The 23658-nt window shown below is 37.0% G+C and overlaps 1 protein-coding gene across 3 annotated transcripts in view; it reads right to left on the bottom strand.

Annotated features, from left to right (window-relative positions):
* The window catches only part of LOC136345810 (furin-like protease 2), a 268365-nt gene that overhangs the window by 190037 nt on the left and 54670 nt on the right, over positions 1 to 23658 (bottom strand). For 2 of the 3 annotated variants that reach the window (XM_066294422.1, XM_066294423.1), the window contains one exon: positions 2328 to 2728. In XM_066294422.1, the coding sequence (XP_066150519.1) occupies positions 2328 to 2540 (213 nt within the window). In that variant the 5' untranslated portion in view covers positions 2541 to 2728. Of the gene's footprint in view, positions 1 to 2327; positions 2729 to 13145; positions 13390 to 23658 lie in introns of those variants that run through there. The other variant, XM_066294424.1, reaches the window with a different exon arrangement.

The raw sequence follows: 23658 nt of genomic DNA, 5'->3' as shown, positions 1-23658 counted from the left end.
AGCTAGTCGGAAACCGAAGGATAAATTTGTTTATCCATTTATTAGCTATCAAAGCCAAGAAGCAATATAAACATTTAAAGATTAAGAAGAGGCAGTTAATTAGCTGCATAAGACATCCATTGATTACTGGCTTAATCAATGTTGATGAAAAAGATAAAGGACCATCGGCTCTTATAAATAGAACTTTCGGAACAGCTAAGTAAGTTTTACAAAATTAAACTCGCTGAGACCATTAGAATCCCGTTCCCAGACAAACAATGGACAATTATGGAAAGCGCGCTCACCATCCTGAGAACAATGACTTGCTCAAGAATTTCCCGCTTAAATTTAATCTTAAGCTTTTCTTAATATCACCTAACCGACATAATTCAAACACCATTCAGTGTCTGCTTTTAATGTTTACGGAATTCATTTTAAATGCAAACGTTTAAGCGCGGCATAAATCACGGGGATTTTGCTTTGGTCGTAGACTTCTGGTTGCGGAGCGCAAAGTTCAGCAATTATCTTGCTTTCGCTCGGATCCAGCTAGAAAGGACCTGTTTAATGTGTAGCTGCGAAAACCTATTTGATATGTTAATTGGAATTTCGGATGCTTATCGCAATTGTCAACACCGCTATTTTGTTCTCACCTAGGGGAAAAAATTGGTGCGAAAGAGAATCAGACTAATTTTTGCATATAAATCATTCTCAAAGTAAGAATTTTCGCGCATTTCTATTATAATTTTTCATATATACAAAGCGCATTTTTATTCAGAGACTCGTTATACCGCGTGTCTGCGACTTAGCGGGAGTTACAATACATTAATTTTCCACGCGACCGAGATCGGTCGTCGATATGTTTCTGCCAATAACAAGGTACTTTTGCGGAATCGCCTTATCGATTTGCCTAATTCTCGGTGGAAATTTTCAGAACTACTGCGAGGAAAACAACTTAAATTTTTCCAAACGGACGTAAACACGATCAGCGTAAATAAAATATATACGAGAGGATAACTGCGTCTTTTTATCGTTTTAGCAGACTGTTGTAAAACGCTTTATTACGGGGAAATGTTCCATAAAGTATGAAATAAAATGTTAAAACCCATTTTGGAGACATATTAGATAATATAAAGTCGAACATTCAGGACCTTTCAGGTGTAAATACGGAATATTTTTACATTTTTAGAGGACCATCTTGCACTGAAGTTGAGAATATTGTGTGAAATTGTGCTACTAGTTTCGAGCCATGTTAAAAACCAGCTTTATGATATGTTCGAAGTGAGCGATTCCACTCGAATGGTGTCAGAAGTTCCACTAAAACTGTCTTCATAGTTTCTGGCGCATTCGTGATAGTTTTTCGGACATTCCCACAATACTGGAAGAAAATATAGATAACTCCTATTACAATTTTAAAAGAATTATTGTAAACTCTTCGCCTCCATCGCTCTATAGAGTCCATCGCCGTTTTAATATTTCATAGAGCACTTTCAGTTCATATCTCCTAATGATTTAATGTCTATTAGAAAATATGAACTGAAAGCTCTCTACGAAATACTAAAACGGACCGTTTGTTTCTATAGAACGATGAAGGGGGGCAGTTATACAGTCAGTAGAATAATTGCTTTAAAAAATTTAATGCTCCATATGTCTTTGTAAAGCTCTCGTAAATTGAAAATTCGTAAAAGGTAATGAATTTTTTAAATTAGTTTTTAGCAATTATTGTCCGCATCGGATTTCGACAAGCCTCACTATTAAGTTTTATTTTTAAGGTTTCTTCTTGACTACAACGTCCTCCAGAAGGACGGAGTTTAAACTACGTAACTTTCCGGACAGCCTTTTATTTCCTGCCATCAATTGGGGAAATTGAAAACCTTTCCAGGATATTATGCCCTACATCTGTAAATAAAATTCGAAAAGCAGGTAACTGTGTCCTACATTAATATCAATTGGCGACATTACATACGACATAGTTTACTGAAACGGTTACAACGACAATATGCCGGATTTTAGGGGCCTCCTGAGAGAAATTACGTCTACCGTGCCGAGACCGTCTGGCTGCATCGTGTGGCACAGCCTTAAGATTAATGAATTTCTACATTTGAACTTGGCTCCCACTCTTTTCCTTTGCTTGCGAGGTTTCCGTGATAAGCTGACCCTCGTCTCTTGTGCCACAAATTGTTTTTGCTGATAAATATCGTCTAATTTATTGTCCCTTTGTTGGTCGAATACTGTGGCTTGTCTCTGATAAGAAACCCGCCAAAAGCTATTAGCAGTCTTAGGCCGAATGAGGAATATTGAATTGGCGTAGGCGCGATATTTTCAAATAGCTTTACGAAATTTTCGCTTACTTGTCCTTTATTGATGAATCCGTGCTTGGCAGCCAAAACATCAGCAGCTGCATCCCCTTCAGGTATATTAACAGCAAACTCGTTGGAGTACACTGGATTTTCTCGACGTCCCAACACAAGTAGAGGCACCGAAACGAGAATTAGGAAAGTTTCTATTGTAACCAGGAAGAGAAACATTGAGCGAAAATGTCCCAAAGACCGAGACCTGCCCATAGCTGCGAGATACTGGACAGACGCGAAAGGAAAGAGTTAAGATCACACGAGGTATTTAAAAAAAAATAATAGTAAACAATTTTGACTGATGGGTCACTTTGTAACCTGGAAAAGTCAGAATTGAGGTCGAGGACGTCGAGTTGTCAGATTGAGGTCTTCAGATCGTTGATGAGCCAGGCTTAAGTCATCTGAAACAGACAAAGATAGTTATACATGTGGTTTTAAAAACAATTATTTGAAATAAGATTTAAAGTTAACACAATTGAAGTTTGAGAAACTTTCATATTCGCAAATTGCTCAATTCAGAAGTTCAAGGCTGAAAAATTCTAACGCCGAATAAATCAGAGCTATAGACCTGTGTGTCATATCACTTGTAAGTATGAATAATACAGGTAATTGCTCTATAAAAGGAATCAGCCAATTCTGAATCACTTCTAAGGTGCAATACAAATTAAAAGCTTTGATATAAGCTTGATGGGGTACAACCAATTAAAAACATTGAATTCTGGAAAAGCTAAAATTCTCGGCAAATTTCATAGCTTAAGATAGACATTCAGATTTATGCACCTTGGCCTTGATTTTCCTAAAACGTGTTCTCTATTTTCATATGTACTTGAACCTCATACTGACATATCACAGTGCCTACATTTCAAACGCGTATATCCTACTTTTATTAAATTTTGGAGCATTTCCAATTCCACCTTCTACTGCCCAGATTTCAGTTACAGGAAAATTTATTATATGGAAATTTCTTATGTCTCTTTTATAGGTAATTTTACGCACTAGTAGTTGTAAGGAAACGGCTGCTGTGTTATCCGCTAAGATCGTCCCAGTGGTTTGGGTTAAGAAGAACAAAACTTCGTGGCTGATTATTGCTTATTCCGGACTTCAAATTCTGAGATGGCGATTAAAATATTATAAATGCAACTTCGTATTGGTAGTTCCTCTAAGAGTCTTGGCAAATGTTAGAGATAATCATCAACTGCACATCTTAGAAGATTAGAAAGCTTCCAAACGATTCGGCAGTGGTGCAATGGTATTATTTAATCTACCTTAATCCGTAATTTAAAGTAACTTGCAAAGAAAGGATTCCCCTGTGACAGAACTGATAACTGCGAAAGGATTTTGAACACAAAGGATGACACCCAACAGCTTAACAAAATTGAGTTTCAATTTCTCGGCTGACCAATCGAATGCTGATGCCCCAAAGTGATAAATCTAACGTCTAAACAAAGTGCATTCCCCCTGACCAAAGCTTCCTTTCTTGTGACATCGGAATTAAACTGTCACATTGCACACGAACACTTATTCGAGGGTCAGCTATGAGAACCCTCCGAAATGGGACACAATTTACTATTTGCAGCCATTTCCACATTCTGAAAAGGACGAAGTGCACTATTAAGTCTGCTATTCCGACTGATAGTGTTGAGACATATAATCAGGAAGATTCATCGTTAGTGAGGTCCCCGTATTTTAGAACTGGCACGTTTTCTTCGTCATGGGCTTTTAAGATGAGAGGGAGAAGTTCTATGCATTCCCAATTTCCCAGGGTGTGAATTAAACCCTTGGCTAAATAATGTGAAAGAGTAGGGAGTGTCCATGACAAGGCAATAGATCATTGAACCGACCAATTTAATTTTTGCCACTTCTCCCATCAGGAATCAAAGTCCATTCATTACAGACCGGAAGCGTCGTGCATAAGAAAGAAAACGTCGATTTTGACGAATAGCGCAGAGGTCATCCGTGTAAACGCTTCTTTGTTGAAATATCGTTTTCACGTTCAATTGGAACGGTTTTGTAAGGGGAATTATTTAGGTGAAATTGAGGTTTCACGTAGAGATAAATTTCTTTGTATATACATTTCGGTGACACATGAAAAGAATATAACAAGACGATCTGATGATCCTGAGGAAGGCTAAATATTTTTTCCCGTTGTTACCATAAATACGTATCTGGAGACGCCTTAAAAGAAGTTTGAATAACGCACTAAAACGTGAGGATACCCTTGACGATCTCGTACTTTTCAGGAGCTAGACACCGCTAGCTTCAAGTTATCAATAATCGAATAATCAAATACCGAAAATCTATTTGTTATTGCGATTTTCCTCTCCTCTGAACGTGAAGCAGCATCGCCAACATTTTTCTTTATCACACAAATTTCCGTATTTCCCCGAAAAGGATCAATACCTATTAAGTATAATACTAAGGACTGTTGAATAATACATATCTATGTTCGTCTTTTTCGTTACTGCAGCCGTTCCTGCTATTATGCCATTATTCATTTATATCCATAGGCAATGTTGTAATGAGGATCGTTGGTAGCTTCAAATATTACAATGGCAATTCTATTTAATTTGCCTAGATTTAGATGGCAGTTTGATAACGTTCAATTTGATGGATTCCTCACGTCAAGTTGAAATAATCACGTTTCATCAATTTAGAGATCGATGAGGGGCCGGAATTTTCAAAATTTATATGAAAATTTCTGTCATTTGAAGGGTGAATATGCGTTTGGAAATGTTTGATGTTTTCAAAGCTTATGGATCGTTTCTTTTCACTGGCGAACTCATTGAGGGCACAATGTTCAAATTGTTCGATTTTTTTAGACAAAAACTACGAACAAGCACATGCCAGTATTACCGCTACACTTTTCATACATAATGTAACAATGTTTCGTGAACTTTACATGTTCTCTTGTTTACTGAAGCATATTTTATACTCACATTTCTATTCGAGCTCTGTAAATCCTAAACAAATGCGAACTATTTCCATAAATTGGAAACTGCGAAATCATTTGATTTATGATTTCTACTTTATGTCAATAAATCATTATTAATAGGTGCCTAGTACTAATGCGCTGTATCTAACGACGATATATCGAAACTGTTTGTTTCCTTATTGGATGTGCAGGTTTTACGAGAACGTGTTGAAGCTAAAAAATGTAATAATGTTGCTTTTAAAGTGAAATACAACATTATTATTTCCCGAATAAATATTTATTTGCATAATATGATGTAAATTGAAATTAATATTTTCCATGCAATTAACGACTTTTACAACGAATGTTATTAACGAGATGGAAGTTTTTGCTATAATGCGAAATACTAAAATAAATACTATTTACATTTAGAGGGGAAAGCAATAAACAAAGCAAACACTAAATAAATTAAAAAGCCACAACCTCAAATAAAGTAAAAAACATAAATTGGCTCTCTTATATGTTAGCAAAGTCGGGGCATAGCCGAATGCGTTCAGAAATTAACTCCTGAGGGAAATCTGCATTAAAGCCATATACTTATATGTCCCACACCGACCCTTCGTGTTCTCGCCGTTACAATTTCATCTGCGTTCCCCTACGGATGGTAAACAGATATCAGGCTAGATAACCTCCAGATATGAGGAGGCATTATGGTGCTTAAAGTTAAGTTGCTCAACTAGATTTAGAATAAACAAAAAACTTGGCAGGGAGGACTTTAAAAAGATAGCTTGGCTTTACAACGGTTTTTCCAGAGCAATAATGCTAAAGAAAATACCTACAAATTTCGGACCAGGTTTAAAATTCTGGATATCCTAATCCTTTGTCGTAATTAGCATCTTTTTTTCTTTACATTCGTACTGCTATTGATGCTCAAAGCTACGACTTGTAAAACAGTCAAAGAGACCCTCTAATATTGATCATATGCTGGAGCAAACAAAGTCACATATACATAGGTGCTCTAAATGGGTATAAAACACAGTTTCAGATGCGTGGATTTCGAAAACAGAATTTTTTATTAAAAACTCATTGATTGCTTACCGGGATTTCTGTTTCAGATGATTATCGCACCGTCGAAATGAACCAATATTGTTTATTGATACAAATCGCAAATACATTGATCAACAAAAAGCACGAATCTACATTTAAAACTGAGAAAATTTTCCAGAGTTAACTGACTCCTCAGTCTCTAAGGCCAAGAACACCCAAGAAACTATCGGACTTAACTCATATCCTTAACAAGTTTAGAAACCTGATAGCCCATTTGGCAAGAAATTCATGACTCCAAATTCATCGAGTTGTTGTGTAGTTGAAGCCACTCTCGAGAAAAATTTCTGAAATTGCTGTCCAGAACTTCCAGGTAAATTATCAAAATTGGCTCCCTATTTTGAAAATGAATTAGGCTCATGTATGGTCACCGGCAGAAAATATAAAATATATTATTTAAATTTTGTAATACGGTCTGAAAACACCAGATATGTTAAATAATTTTATTTTATTTTTTATACGAGGTGAATCGTAAAAAAATCAGATAAAAGAGTTTTATGGAACATTGTTGGGCCCGACTTTTAATTATTAACCACTTTTCGTCCTACATATTTCCTCTAAAATAAAAAATAAAGATACTTTACTCACGAGCTATTTTGATCATTTCCAAATCTCCCCTATTTGAAATGAGCTATGCAAACTAACTTTTCCCAAGAATACTGTGCATACTTTCTGTTGGGCACTGCAAATATATACTGGGTGTTTCATAAACATACCAACAAACTTTCAAGACATTTAGAGCCCATAAAAACGAATATTTAAATTGAATAATGTTAAATGCGAAATCGCCCCGTTTCCAAGATGCAGAGTATTTGATTTAGTGTTTTTTATTTATCAATTATTTCAAAAACAGTTTGGGATAAGGACAAGAAATTAGGGATACGCTAATGCGGGATAAATGTGCGCGTTCTGGAGTAGGCAGGATGTTTCTACCAACATCAGAGACGTCTGTGCGATCATCCAACGTTCCTACATGTGTAAATGACTCAGTGATTGACGAAACCATAATTTGGAAGAAAAATTTCATTTTTCCCTGAAGCATTTTTCACGCACTCTTTGTCTTCATGCCCTATACTTCTGCTAAAAGAAAATCATATTAATTTCCCCCAAAAAATTTAAAATATCGCAGTTGGAAATATGCACCGGTTTTTTGATAGGCACAGGAATGAGAAATAATTATTTATTTTGAAAACGGCTACCTCAGCAACAAAACACTAGGAGACCTTTTCTTTGAGGAACTGATGGAATATTAAAAAAGTATATACACCTTAAAAAAGGCAGTGACGTACCATTTTTTTTTCATTAAAAATATCTCATTGAATGGTCTCACGGACGCCACCGGCGTAGACGGAAATATGATGCCTACTCCAGAACGTCTACATTTGTCCCGCCAAAGCGTGTCCCTAATTTCATGTCGGTACTCTCAATCGTGTTTGAAATATTTAAAAAATTATTAAAAAAAAAGAAATTCACCACCTGTATCTTGAAAACGAAGCGATTTCGGACCTACTTTTATTCGATCGAAATATTGGTTTTTATGAGCTCCACATCACCTTAAAGTTTGACAATATGTTTATGAAACACCCTCTTTATGAGTGTCTACAATCGTTCGTACTTATGAATAGGTAAGAATTGCGAATGCAAACTGGCGGATATGAGAACAACAAACTTGCAAATACCAATTGATTTGTTTATTGCAAAAACTACGAACTGTGATGCAAATCCGCTACTAGTTCCTCGAACTTTAAGAAATCTAAAATTTAATTAACTCATACTTCGAACAGATATAGTTCTAAGGGCTGTTGAATAATGCATGTTCGCCTGTCAGATTATTAAATTCGCTTCTGGAATTAATCATTTATTATTTAAACTCACAGATAAAGTTGACATAGAAATCGCAGGTAAATAAAATATTACAAAGTTTATTTCCTTTCATTTGCGTAGCTTTAGATATTTACTCGGTAAGCCGTAGCGCAAGAACGATACATTGAAATTTATGTTGAAATTATTGTTGTATCGAATTTTTGAGCTGATAATGTTTCAGCCAGAGGTTTGGTTTTGCGTATCATTTCATAATTATCACATTGCAATTGGCATGATCGAACTAAATAATATAAATAAAAGTTGTATTTAATGTTGTAACTCGAACGGGTTCGTCGAACAAAATTTAAATTCTTTGAAAAGGACTCTTTGAACGCGTTCGATAAAACCAGCATTTGGTGAACAATGATTCGACTAAAACCCTTTTTGGGTGATTTGAAACCGTTTCTCAACACTACACAATGCATGTCGGTTAACCAAGCATATCAGCAACTCAAAAAAACCTATTGAATTCCGTGTGTTTCCAGTTTTTCCCTAGTAAACACACATAAAACTAGTTTCCATTGCACCTTCCTACTACATCCAAGCGAAACCATAAATTCGAAATTCGCTGACCTAAGGAATACGTAATGCGGAGTAATTCAGTAGTTCGGTTTATCTTTAGAGCCAGTATTTTCCATTCGGAATAGTTTCTGTTTCATTCGAGCTCCCATGTCGGTCACGTAGCTATAGAGACGTTTGTGCTGTATATTTTAAAATTGTCACATTAAATTCATTTTACCCCAGTAAAGAGACGTCGTAATTCACGCCGCAACTTGGCCGTCGAGTAATTTCATAAATATTTCATGGCAGCGACTTTGCTCTAAGCTCCCCTGCTAAAGCCAGTTGCATGCCGTATTTGCTTTTCGGTATTTACTATTTTGTATTCAATTCCCAACTTTTCCAAGTTCCTTGTTTGCCGACTTTGAAAGATTTGATTGCTTCATAATTAAGACCAAAAAATCTCTACATCCGCAACAATGCGCAATAATAAAGCCCCTCTCGAAGTTTAAGAAAGTATTTTTGATGGTGAGAAGTTGACAAATATTGGAAGGCTCCGAGTTGAAAACAAGCGACCCTCGGGCTTTTATTTCGGTCCCAGATAAAAGACCAAATAAAATTCTGTTTAAAAACAACTGCCGGGAACCTGCTCTATTCAAACAAACTTCATAACGAAACACTACGGCAGAATTATCTTCTCGTGTTTCCCGACCCGTGAACGCTTTCCGTGAAAGGAGGAGCCGCAGCTTAAAGGGCAAAAAGTTCGAAATTAAGTGCTTGTTTGCAGAAACTACCAATAAAGATATTCTTTTGTTACGTTATGGCACTTCTTTTAAGAGACAATGAGCTCGTTATGCATTAATTTAACTACGAAAAACACAATCTCATTGCAGCTACCTACACAACTAACAGATAAAGAGCAATTATTATGAAACGACACGCTGAAAAAAAGCAGCAAACTTAACTTTGTGCGAACAAGCAAACGAAAAAAATGGAAATGAAAAATTGCCTTCAGAGAGTTAATATTGACGCAAGCTTTCTTCGTTCAATGTGGAGATTTTTAATTCTCCGTTTTTAATGGAAGTGCACTAAATTCCAATTCAACCTTTTTGGCGGGGGCAAATCTAAAAATTTTAGACTCTAAAGGGCGAAAGTTCTTTACAACCGCGCGCTAAAAGCCTCTTTCAAAGTCGGGCAAGATCCTCTAACTTTTTTAATGTGTATCAAACGACACTGTGGTAAAATTCTGTTACCAAACTGGTTAAGGAATTTTGTATTTATGAAATAAGGTTGTAGGTTTTTCAGGTCAGAAAAGTGATTTTTAAAATTAAGAAACGGGTTGAAGTTATTGGGGCGGAGCTGCGAAAAATTTGTCCACTCAATTACGAAATTTGTGCGACTTACGGAAAAGTGCTTTTCCGGGATAGTCGCAGACGTGCCTCACCGGACGTACATGGCGGTTTTCTGTTAAAAACTGCAAAGACCTACCCTTAAAAAGCCTATGTTTGAAGTGTGAGGACGCTACGTGGGTTTATGTTTGTTCTGCAACCTTTTTTAGCGAGCGTTTCAACAGATTTTGTGAACATCAAAAACGGAGTTATATTCTACTCTGGTAGAATCTGGTCCTTTGTCGACAACGGTAAAATGTCGAGTGGCAGAGCTTAAATCTGGTCGGATGAGCAACCGAGACGAACTCAGCAGCGATCGGCCCGACGACACTCCAGATCTGAACACTACAGAAATTGTGGTCAAAACTGCACAACTGTACTAGAAGATGGACATGTCAAAAAGAACTGTACATCGCATTTTGCCGAAAAAACTGCATATGAGAAAACGCTGGGCAAGGGGGGTGTCGCGATTGCACACAATTGAACAAAACAACGCTGTGAAGATATTTCAAGGGAATGTTTGGCAAAGTTTCGCAGCAATAAAGCCAAGTTTTTGCGTCGATTCATAACCATGGATGAAATATGAGAAGAAAGAGCGATCAAAACAACGAACTCAAAGGAGGGAATCGGCTTCAAAGAAGACAAAACCGTTTCATTTGCAGGAAAAGTGATGGCTTCAGTTTCTTGAGATGCACGCGGAAGAATTTTTACTGCCAATTTCCCTAAACGAAAAAAAAAACAGAAAATATACAAATTTATTTCAAGGTTTAAGCGAAGAAATTACGAAAAAGCGACTGCATTTTGCGAAAAAGAAAGCCTTATTTGGTCGAGTCAACGTTCGAGTCCACACTTTCGTCACCGCAATGGCCGAAATCAATCAACTTAGTTTCGAACTATTGCCGCACCCACCCTGCTCGCCAGATTTAACCCCCTCAGATTATTTTCTATTTTCAAATTTGAAAGAATGGCTCAGTGGAATGAAATCTGCCAATAATGAAGAAGTGGAATCTGAGGTTGATGCCTATTTCGAAACATACTTAGTTAAAAAGAATATACAAGCGAAAAGTGTGTCAATGTCAAAGCACAGTACATTGAGAAATAATGTAATTTTTTCCATTTTTTCTCAAGTTTTTGGTCAGGTGCTTCTGGAACTACCCTCGTAATATTCGCAATTCCATACAATGACATAAAATTACATTCGTGATATTTAACTCGAAGTAGATATCCCGCTTCGTTCCTCGTCAGACTTCTTCATGTATAACCATTTCAAGTATAGCGAAAACTTCGACTTGCAAGACTGTTTTTGTGTAGTTTCCCAAGGGAAAGAATTTGCCCTTCCGCGGTCATTCGTGATCCCTCAGGATAGCAAACCTGATTGTTGTTCGACGGCGGCCAAGGAAGTTTGATAGTAAATTCCTCTGTCTCTGGAATATTCGCTCCAAACTATTGTTTCAACCTCAGTCGACTATTCGTTCTCTTCTGTTTCTCCGACAGTTCTATTAGGATATTCTATCGAACGAGTCCAGCAATCTCCGAATGACCGCGGATTGGCCTAGTCTTTACTTCTACTCTTTGCATGTCTGAACCCTCTTGTGGAAAGCCTCAGCTCCCTGTCCTTGATCCAACCCACTTTCTGGAGCCCCACCAACTTTACCACAATAAAGAAATAAATTTGCGAGTTTTTGAAAATTTCCCTCTAGTATTCGTAAATTTGCCAAAATGTTTGGAAACTTTGTTGGTCCGATTCACAAGAATTTTCTGAAATTCGTAATTAAAAAGTTTGAATAATAGAGGAATAACTACCTACTCCGAGATCGTTCTTAAGGATTTTAGAAAGTTCCGTAGTAATTTTAAAGATTTATGAATTCTTCCGCATTGAGAGTCTCCGAGGTGTCTATGAATCAGAAATAATTTTTGTAAACTTAATCGGTACCACCCAGTTAGAATGTGTACCTTATGGTATCGAAGGTTTAGGTCATTTATCACCAACGAATTAAACACCAAGTCGAGACCTCGTTTTCTTTCGAGAGCGAAAAATCGATGCAGAATCGTTCGTTTCTCGGCGTCAACTTGAAGGTTTTTGGTCAATCTCTTTGGACCCGGCGATCTGGTAGCGACACTGGATCTAGTCAGTTTTGGAACATAAGTTGACACATTTTCAGTCAATTCCCCGTTATCTCAAAAATAAGTAATTTTTAAAAAAATGTCAAATATTCTGAAGGCTTTTTTAGGGTTTTGAAGTTCACGCTTAGATTTTCTCTGTGGCACTGCATTAACGCAAAAACCTCCCTTTGGGGTATTTCGTTTCGCTTAAATAATACGTATGAAAAAGGAGAACAACACACACTTCAGCAATAAAATACAGAAAGTTTTCCATGTCTTTACCCGGGACCGTAGCGCAAAATCAACAGACGCTAATCCCGCTATAGGGCAGATGGAAAATTGTATGTTGCCTCTCTTTATCCTTTTTACTCGTGTGCCATACGAATATCAACCAAGTTCCCTCGACAGACATTCAGCCCCGCATAATAATAATATACCCGCGGATGACACAATTTTTGTTCCAGCCACAAATGGCTGAGGACCTATAGAGGAATTTATGAATGGAAATTTCTTGCATAAACTAGCAAATTCTAATCTGGTTTCTCTCGTAGTGGGACGATATTTTTAGATAAGAACTGTATAGCTAAAAGTGTTCCTACAAGTTCCTACGTCTATTTACACAAAATCTACGTGCTAAATTACTCCAAAAACATCATCAACCTTTCAACTTAAACGTCACTTGTATAAAATTGGCCTCCGTATAGGACCAGTTTGCCAGCTCCTGCACTGGAACGCCTCGCACGGCCCAGTCGCAGACCAATCAAAACATGCTGAAATTGGTACTGCAGCCCTCAAATGCGGACGCAAGCTAATTGACCAGACTTTGCTTCAAGGTGGTGATTAATTATCTAAGATATTTCGACCACACGGTCTTCTTCGATTGAAATATTACCGCCGTGAGTAATAACTCTCAATCAAATTTTGGCAGTTTACTGTAAAAAAAAGACTTACAAAGTAATTTATCCATATCGAACTCATTCCTTCCTCCCCACCAATCGTCCTAAATTCAAATCGATCTAAAAGAATCATCTACACTCGTATTGGGTACATCAATGTTAAATATAGTCACGTCATGGGCAAGATATTGTTATTGTTTGGGACAAAATCATTATCAAAACTATTTGATCGGAGAACGCCTACATGTAACTAGGGAGCGCTGCGAGACCGACCGGACAGGCAGCTTTTCACAACGAAACTGAACTATTCTCGACAGCTTTTGCCAGCTTTAACCACGTGGTTCGTATGCGCTGCGTAGCTGAGGAAAGCGCCGTTGGGGTGGGGAGAACTGGAATAGGGTTAGTTTATTCAGCGTTTTTATTTTTTCTTTGGCGCTCAGGTTAAAGTGTGGCAGATCCGCTGCAGTTGTCAATAAATGAGGTGGTTGATAAGTGAGAATTCGTTACCTAATGTGCTCAATTCTTTAGCGCGTCTCGGTAAAAAGTTTTGTAGATGAGCTCCAATTTAAAAAAAAATGGAAAGATACTCACGTCATTGATCCATAACTTTACCTCAATTGTGAAAATTGCAGGACAACAGTTATGTATACCGATCTGCACCATCAAACGACCTTTTGAACGATGGGCCTTTGATGAATTTTTAATTCGAAAACATCAAAACCAATTACGGTAACAACAACGTAGTTTCCTCAGGCCACCCCTGGGAACATCGTGTCTTTGAACAACATTCTAAATCCCGTCAATAGTGCGCACAAAGGTTCACCGCAGAGAAGCATTCGTGGCACACGACATTCTTACGAACAATTCACTAAAAATTTTAAAAATTTCTCGATGCATAAAGCTCCAGTGGAAATTAAATACTTTGCTTCAAATCTGCCATGTCCTCTCACGAGAACCCTTTTACCCCCTCATTCGGTAATCTCAGCTTTGGCCAACCCGAAGCCTCAAATTTATATAGAACCTACTGATTCGTTGACGTCACCTCCATTGACCTGGTTTCGAAGAGAGAGGTGTCCAGGTCTGCGCGATAGAATGGTGTCCAGGTCTGCGCCTGGAACACCATTCTATCGTCTGAAAGTTTTAAGGATGGGACGGAGGAAGATTGAAAATAATAGGGAACTTCAGGTAGGTTTAAGGAGGATTTTAATGAGAACTAGCTGATATGTTTCAGAAAAAATGTCCCCCTCTTTTCAATCTCAGAAATAAAATTCATATATTCGGTGTTTATGCGAAATCATTGAATTGCAGCATATTTTGAAGGGTGTTCACGTCTTCCTTGAGAATCATATTTCAGCGCATGAGTAGGATGACATTCTGAGTGATATTCTTCATCGTTTTCTTTGAAATTTAAAATCGAGCTCAGTCAGATTTTCGATAATTTTCTTCTCTAAATTTCTTGACGGGTAGTCAGTTGAATTTCAATGATGAAACTCTGTTTTGTGTTCTATCTGAGGCTTTTCACTGCGTGGAGCATCAAGTACTCCATACTAGATCCTCTTAATTTTGGAGTATACTGTCAGAATTGAGAGTAAAGTTTAGGATATACAAAGGAGCAATTCCTTTTTTGTGAACGACATGGCTGATTTCGAAGAAGTCTCGAGGGCTCGAAAAATCTTTACGTCTTCTTTGAAACACACGCCAAAAATGCAGGATAACTTCGAACGCTTATAGTATTGATTCACCAAACTTACAACCACCCTTATAATGGAACACAAATGTTACACAAACAGTCGCATTACACGTACACTTACCAGGATTTTCATTTAATGTACCTGTAACATGACCGTTAAGCTCTAGTCCCTCACAGAGGGATGTGTAAATGTTAGGGAAGGCTTCACTGATTTTAAAAAGGTGTGAAGTCTCCAATTTTCCATATTAGATTATGCACTTTTGAGGTCAAATAAAAACTTTGTAATAAAAGTGAAAAAAGACTTTCTTTACACTAATATACATGGTTATTCGTGTCGTGCTACACGGAATATTGCGGCTAAACTATTTAATATTTTGATTTTTTTTTACACTGTGTAAAACTAAGAGGTACATTCTAAAATGATTTTCTTTTTACACGGGGGGTTGCAAATAAGTGAAACATATTAAAGTTATATATTTTTTAAACATCAAACTACTACTGTTTTGGATTCCTTGTAAGTTGTTTGAGATTTCCTAATTGTAAGTTTGATTAAGGTTTACCTACCCTTAATCTTACGGTTTTTGAAATGCGTTAAAAAAAGTTTAAGGTGGGGTAAGACGAAATTCCCACAAAACCTGAGACATGAGGCGTATTTCATGGTATAGTGACGAAAATTTGGACATCTTACAGAGTATGCCCAAAAAATAAGTAGAAGAATATATTTAGTTTGAAGAATGGTAACTTACATAATTAAAAGAAACACCCTATATTTCACTACTTGGAATAAGAAATAGAGATACCACCAATCGAAAACCATTATACTTTCGTATATCTAAACGTAGAAATTTTGTTCGAAAATTAAGATTAAAAAACAATGAAAATCTTATTATTTTTCGTTTCATTTGCCATGGATACATCTAAAATATCAATATAAAAAGTCATGTTTGTGCGCTTTTGTTTCGGGTAATTTTTTATTTATATTTTCATCATTATTTGCGTAACTTTCAAGACAATATAAACACTGCTTTATTTTTCTCAAAGGAATCTGAAAGGTTGTAATATATTGAGTCTTCCATTAAAAAAAAACTTTGAAATTTTTCACTTATTTAAAAACCCCCGTATAAAAGAAAAATAATTTTAGAAAGTACTGCTATTTAAATTTTATACAACGCAAAAAAAATCAAAATATTAAATACTTCAATCGCAATATTCCGTGAACGATGACGTGAATAACCCTATATGGTCAATTCTTTGGGATTTATTATTTTTTTAGATAACTATTCTCTTAGGTAATGTCTCTTAAAAGCCCTTTATCAACTTCAATGTAATTTTTAATCTTGAGTTCAAAATTTTGCATCACCCGGTGAAGTAAATCTCAACCTATTCTTGAAGTTTCATTTCTAATTCACTCTTTTAGCTCCAGAATTGTTGCTGCACCACACCAAACAACGACTTTTGGACTGTGAAGTTTTTTGGTAAACAGTTCGCGAGAATTTTCGCTCCAATGAAGACCACGTAGAGATGCAAATTTAGAAAATAACTGCTGCAGAACTAGTCATTTTGATGATTAATTCAAATCTTAACAAAATTGATGAAAGCTCAAAATGGAAGTAAATAGAGATATGCTTCGGCGAGCAATGCAAAATTTAAAATTAAAAATTGCATTGACTTGATTGTCGGCATTTAAAAGCCATAATTTCGAATGATTGAATAGCTATATTGTTTAGGCCAGGGGCTTCCTGAGTTTCTGCCTAACAGTAGTGAGTGCCTCACTAGGCACCCACAGAGGAATCCAAATGTGCTGGCGGGGTTCCTAATCGAGTCGAAGGACCAGACGGACTATCGTCATAAAATAATGGGGTTCCAAAGGTTCGAGAGGTTATAGAAACTCTATTACACGAATTACACTAAATTTAATCACAGACTAGTTGAATTACAGAGGTGCGTGGTAATTAAATTATTAACACTAATGCCCGTGTATAGAGTTCTACTGCGACGAGAGCGTGAGAAGTTTGTAACTTCTGTAGTCTAACTTATGAAATTTTAAGAGAGGAGAGAAGTTGCTGTTAACGCGACGAGGTGAGAAACGGTTCTGAGCTTGCTCCAAGAGGGGTGGTGCCCTTCCCGAAAAACGCAGGTTCCCGAGTTTGGTTTCCCACGATTTCGTGGGAAAATCACCACCTTGATGCTTTCACACCATTGCCTTATCGCTAACACCCTCTGGTTCATGTCCACTTGCGAGTTTGTTGCGACATTCCATCCTAATTTACTGCGGCCCTTAATCTATTGGACAATTTGCACTTCATAAATCAGGGTGGAAGTAAACCATACGAAAGGTGATTAGCGCGGTACCCATGGTTTGGCACCTAATGGTGTGTCGAGTTTTGGGTTCTGTTTTCTCTCTTTACCAAATTTGTTGCCCAGATGTTAGGGCAATGCATGAGAGCGATCTTTATGTTGGAGTTTCTCCAACATATATAAATTAATAAAAAAATCCCATAGAATTAGCTATATATTAATCCAACACAAGATTTTTATTTTATTAGAAAGTTTTCATTAGCATTTTGAAGTGTATAGCTTAATATCGGGAACCCTGTACAAGATTAGATTCATACAGGGTGTCTCGTAGTACTCAGCCAATCCGCCAACCGGAAACTCCTTATACAAAAATAATTAGACTTTCTTAATGGCATTTTTGTCTCGAACGCTTCATATTCATTACATAGGATGTTGAAGTCAGTTAAAAAAATACTTTCGTTAACAATTTAGATTTTTCTGAACATATTTTAACAAAATTTTGCAATGTTGTGCAGTTCACTCAAGCACAAATTTCCTATGATTGGGGAAAAAAATTGACGAAACTATAGTGAAAATGGGGATCGCGTGTTAACCATCCTCCCTTTTTTCACACTTCAATGGTGCATTTGTTTAGTTGTTCAAATTAGCTGTTTCGTCATCCGAATTTCTTCCTTTTTGTAAATTATTAATTTACAGCTTACTTTCGAAGATATTTGAGCTTATTGCCCCCTCCCAAACGTAGTTCGAAAATGCACGTGATTACTATTCTAGTACTTGATGTGCGTTGCACTTATTAATGCGTTGATTTTCCATTTGAAAAGCAATCGTTGTCGTGCTGGTACCCGGATTCCTATGAATAATTTGTACAATTTCCTGGTGTGGTTAATCAAATGAAAAGTTTAAACCACGTATTTTATGGCAATAAGCAGAAATATCTTCTAAAGTACGCTGTAAATCAACGTTTTACAAGAATGAAGAAATCCAGATGGAGAGACAACTAGTTTGAATAATTAAACAAATGCACCATTGACGGGCACAACAAAAAGGTGTACACGACCCCCCATTTTTCCCATTATTTCTCCGATTTTTTTAAACCCAAATCATAGGAAATTTACGCCTCGTCGATTTGTACGTCACTTTAAAATTTAATTAAAATACCTTAAGAAACACCCAAGTTATTAACAAAACCAAATTTTTTGGCTAACTTCAACACCCTGTCTAATGAGCATAAAGCGCCAAAGAAAAAAGTATCATAAGAGAAGAGTAATTATTTTCAGATAAGGAACTTCAGGTTAGCGGATCGGCCTACTAATACGACGCACCCCGTATGTTAGCCCAATAAAAGATTTTTTTTTTACTTTGATTTGTAAGATTTTATTTGCCCTTTAAAGTGCATGGTTCAATATGGGTACCCTGTATTATTTATGAACATTGGGCCTTATCTTCTAGATCGAATGATTGCACCTCCATGTAGGATTCACTTTCAACAGGAAGATATTTGAGGAATATCGATAAATACAAGGTAGCTCTATATTTCTGGCTGTTTCAGAGAGTCAATAATCGGTTTACTCCTCTCAGCTTTATCAGAACTTATAAATTTTTTACTGGCGAATATTCGTAAACTATTTGCTGATAACGAAATTGTGCAAAATCTCAGCAATAATGCAAATTTGCTTTCCTTCCAGAATAACTGCTAAGTTTATGAAATTTCTCTACTTTTCTTCTTGGCTTTTCAATGACTTACAGTGATTAGAAATCATCATGTGCGATTTCTAGTAAACTTTTTGTACTTTCACCATTTGAAATTATTTATTTTATGTTCACATTTCGTATAATCCAATGAAAACGCGACACACACGCTACATACTAGAAATCGGTGACGCCCTTTATATAAACAACGGAGTTTCCAAGAGCTTTTCAAATTTTTAGAAGTTCGAATATACCCTGGAAAGTCCATTGACAATAAACGTCACCCATTTAGACATCCATCCATAATGCAAAATCGTGCTGAAATCAAACCTGATAAAGCGGTAAGTGTCTGAAAGAATATCTCGGAAATATCGTCCAAACTCGACCTTATTGGATGTCCCTGTCAGGCCTTCTTTGTCCTCCCAACGAACAGACGACCTGGATATACCTATTTAACTGATAGTCTGATATTTCCCGATTCTTCGTTGTTTACTTCGTTACGTCTGTCATCTGGATCCATTATTCCAGATTGGAAGCTTTAAATTGGAAAACTGTTTCCATGCACGTGATGTATGTTTCTTTCAGCTATCATTTGTTCTTAGCTAAATTAGTATTTCGATTCGAGTGTTTTTTTCACGATAATACATCGGTGCTGTTGACAAACGAAACAATCCAATTAAATCGGATCCACCTGCAATGGTTTATAATGGATTTTAGATTAGAGAGGAAGTGTACAGTAAGAAAATCCAATTTCAAATAAGGGGCCGCCAGAGTAAATAAATTTCAATTTAAGGGAATTTGGCTGAAAAATTGGAAAAATTGTCCGAAATAAATTAGCGTGTTAATGAAATCCGGAACCGGCCCCGACCGATTGCAAATGAAATTTTCTTCCGCAAATTTGGTCAGATGATAATTTAAATGCCACGTTTGGAATCTTTACAAAAGTAATGTATTTTGCTTGCCAAAAGAGGGACAATTTTACATCGATCTTCGCCTAACTCACATCCCGGATTACTTAGCAGAATTCGCTTTACATTTTCACGTTAAAAGCAGCCCGGAATTCGTCCTTATTTCGTGTCATCGAATTTGTCAGATAACGTCATTTATCATTCGGAGATGTTCGCTTCTCAGCTTGCCACAAATTAATGCACCGAAGCGCTCCGGAAAAAAATGAAGAAAGATTACACTTCTAAAATTGGATTTAAAGATTTTTATAATGCCGAGACCTCGAGTGTGGCTTTTAAATTGGCTTTGTGCAAACTTTTTTTGAGGATAAAGACCCAGTAAGGCTTCAGAATTAGAGCGAGGGTTTGGAAAGACAACAGCTGAATGTCCATCTGGGGATCGTATTTATATTCCAAGTACGTATCTTATTTTCCATAACATCAATTTTCCTAATAAACTCCATAAAGATTTAGCCATTTCCTTCGTCAAATTAATATTTCAGGCCACGCCAAATTTGATTTTCCTCTTTAAAATTCACCCGGCAGATTTATAATTCAATGTATAGATCTCCATTTTTTAGTTACGTTTTGCTGAACTCCGTTTGAAGAGTAAATTCAATTTAACGGACATGGTTTGCATCCGGTTTCAGTCAAAGGAGCTTTATGCATGTTATGCCACACTAACGTGCACTGAAAATGCCTAATAGATGTCACATGAATAAATGTGCATTGAGGTTCTGTGTCCATTATTTTCAACCCATCGAGATATTTTTACAAGAAATTTTAGGGCAACGAATGGCAATTCCAGAAAACCGAAGGGGCAAAAGTGTCGATAAAAGACATGGAGAGCAAGGGAAGTCAACAAACCAAATTTAAAAATTTCATAAAAAGAGTTCTGATGTAAAACATTGAGAGCGGCCACAAAAGAAGGAACGTCCCACAGAGCATTCTGAATAATTGTTGTTTCGATCTGTTACTATTGCCAAAATGATTCTGAGTCAGTTATCTTCATAATTAATCGACAAATTGATGAAAATCGAAAAAAAATTCAACTTAAACACCCTGTAAATCGAAATGGAAGCAATTTAGGGCATGCCTTTATATGAAGTTTTTCCTTTAAAACAAGCTCACGACCGGCCCGTTTCATTTTTTGCCATCCATTAAGAAACGCCCTGTATGCAACAGTAGTCCGAACTGTTGCGGAATGATGGAAGATAGATTTAACGCGGGAGGCTTGTAGGTGCCCGAATAAATACTTGATTGAGCGCTGATAAAAGAACCAGGATTTATCGGGGGCCCCCATTAGAGAAAATGTACAGGGTGATTCATTGGGAATGGGACATTGCGAAACCCGAGATAGGGGACACCAAAATATGACGACTGGACGCAACATGCCTTATGTCAATGTTGCGCGTTTCAGAGTTACAGGGTGTTAAAAGTTAAAATTTTATTTTAAAATTCCTTAATAACTTTTTGTGTTTTCATAGCATCAACACCAAAATCGGTGTACTTAGGTTTTGTAAGATGCCAAATAAGGATTTTGATCTAATTTTTACGAAATTTCTAGAGGGCGCTAGTTACAACCCACCGCTTCGATATATTTCGTCATATTTTTTGATGGGTGCAACTAAGGTGAAATTTTATTCAATGTATTGAAAAGGCATCTATTTTTGCGCAAAAAAGGTATTCTTGTACAATCCCGATATCTCTCTTCGTTTACGAGATTTTCACCTATAAGCTAATTCGTGTCCTTCCACTTCAACTCGGTTTTATTAATTTTCAAATAAATATTTTGCCGCATTAAACAAATGAAAAGACATTAACAAATGAAAAAAAAGTTTTATTTAAGCAGATATTCAAAATGACCACCTTCCACCTCAATGCATTTTACTAACCTTCTTCTCAAAGATCTTTTCATTCTAAATTGCATATCGACGTTATTCTTGATTTCATCAGCTGCTTGTTGAATTTTTTGACATATTTTTTTTTTTTTTTGACTAGCTAAAGTAACAATTGCTAAGTAATGCGTTGCTATGCAAGCGAATCACACCCACCTCCGTTTTTGAGGAATTTGAAATGGAAGGACACGAACTAGCTTATAGGTGAAAATTTCGCAAACGAAGAGAGATATCGGGATTGTACAAGAATACCTTTTTTTGCGCAAAAATAGACGCCTTTTCAATACATTCAGTAAAATTTCACCTTAGTTGCACTCATAAAAAAATATGACCAAATATATCGAAGCGGTGGGTTGAAACTAGCGCCCTCTAGAAATTTCGTAAAAATTAGATCAAAATCCGTATTTGGCATCTTACAAAACCTAAATACACCGATTTTGGTGTTGATGCTATGAAAACACAAAAAGTTATTAAGGAATTTTAGAATAAAATTTTAACTTTTAACACCCTGTAACTCTGAAACGCGCAACATTGACATAAGGCATGTTGCGTCCAGTCGTCATATTTTGGTGTCCCCTATCTCGGGTTTCGCAATGTCCCATTCCCAATGAATCACCCTGTATATGAAACACACATTGATATTCAGGGTTAGTAAGATATTTATGCATTTCTAACGTATTGGGCCGCAGGGCGATTTATCAGGCTTCAAGACATTTTTTACGGCCTTTTCGGAATCTGCCGCGATGAATCGTTTCTTTATTTCATAGAGGAAGTATACCTAAATAGCCACGAAAACTGAGTATGCACTTTTACACGGTTTTCTGGGGTCTGATGGGTTTTACAGTACATAATTAACAAAATGCACCAAATCCATAAAATTAAAACCCGCGATCCTTATTTTATTACTTTGGGACCCCCCCTTACCTTTAAATTATTATTATCAGCCCTGATTGGCGTAACACGTTACATATTTTACGTCACTCGCATCACAATCTCAGGCACAAGTTAATTATTGTTTTTACTGCATTAACTCGTCGGAATGTTAACAGTTTGAGCCTATGCGTGGGGCCCTCCTCCAACGAGGTTCGACAACGTGGTTCTTCCGCTTCAGGACCGATCTTTCGCTGTCGACCTCGTCCCCGACGTGCAGGAATTGCGCTACCTGTATCCAGAATCGTTTTGCGAAACTTGCAGGAGATGTTTGCCGACCTGGATGTTTTCTTTCTGGATGACGATTTTCGTAATGTTCGAAATTTTGTAACGCCTCTCCATAAATCAAAAGTTGATCGTGGCACTCGCGCGAAGAGCACGTTTTCGCCCGGGTACTGCTCATGGGCCGGAACCAATTCGGGTACTAATAAAAGGTCAGACCTTATCACCTATCGGGCATTAAGGAATTGCAAAAAATAGTCATAACAAAAATAAACTCTTTCTGCTTGAGCTGGTGCAGTGCGGCGTTGCCGCTTAAGTTCCCCCGATATAATCAGTTATTAATTGAATTTTAAATTCTCTTTTAGCAATGTTATTGCCGGACAATTTTAGCTTTTTTGTCACGCAGTCGAACAATCCACACCTGTCAAGTGCGTTCTCCAACATTCCACGAGAACTCCGATACTTATCACAGCTCTTCGCTCACCAACTTTGACACTTTTTTGGGGGAAGAACTATTGGGCTTTCGACCCCCCGTCGCCAGGAACTTTTGCGCTCAAACCGATGTTCTCAATCATGGGTTAAATTTACGAGAGTTATTTCCCTAACGCCTTGTATATCGACAATGACGCAAAATGGCCGATGGTACGTATGTTTTAAGCGTCGGTCACACGTTTCTCGTCCACCTTGTTAATGCTAATTTGACGCCACTTGATTTCAGGTCTTTCCCTAACCCCTATTTTAGGGCGCATTTTCGCCATAAATGCTAATAGGGTTGAATGATCGAGGGTGGGATACCCGGTTTTAACGCGTCAGGAATGTTCGCCAGGGTATCAAATTAACATGGACGATACTTATCGACGTGAAATTCTGTCCTGTGACACCGAGGTCGTAGGGATT

This window comes from Euwallacea fornicatus, chromosome 21, assembly GCF_040115645.1.
Source record: "Euwallacea fornicatus isolate EFF26 chromosome 21, ASM4011564v1, whole genome shotgun sequence".
Lineage (NCBI taxonomy): Eukaryota > Metazoa > Arthropoda > Insecta > Coleoptera > Curculionidae > Euwallacea > Euwallacea fornicatus.
The sequence above is the reverse complement of the archived record's forward strand: the minus strand, read 5'-3'. Positions and strand labels throughout refer to the sequence as shown.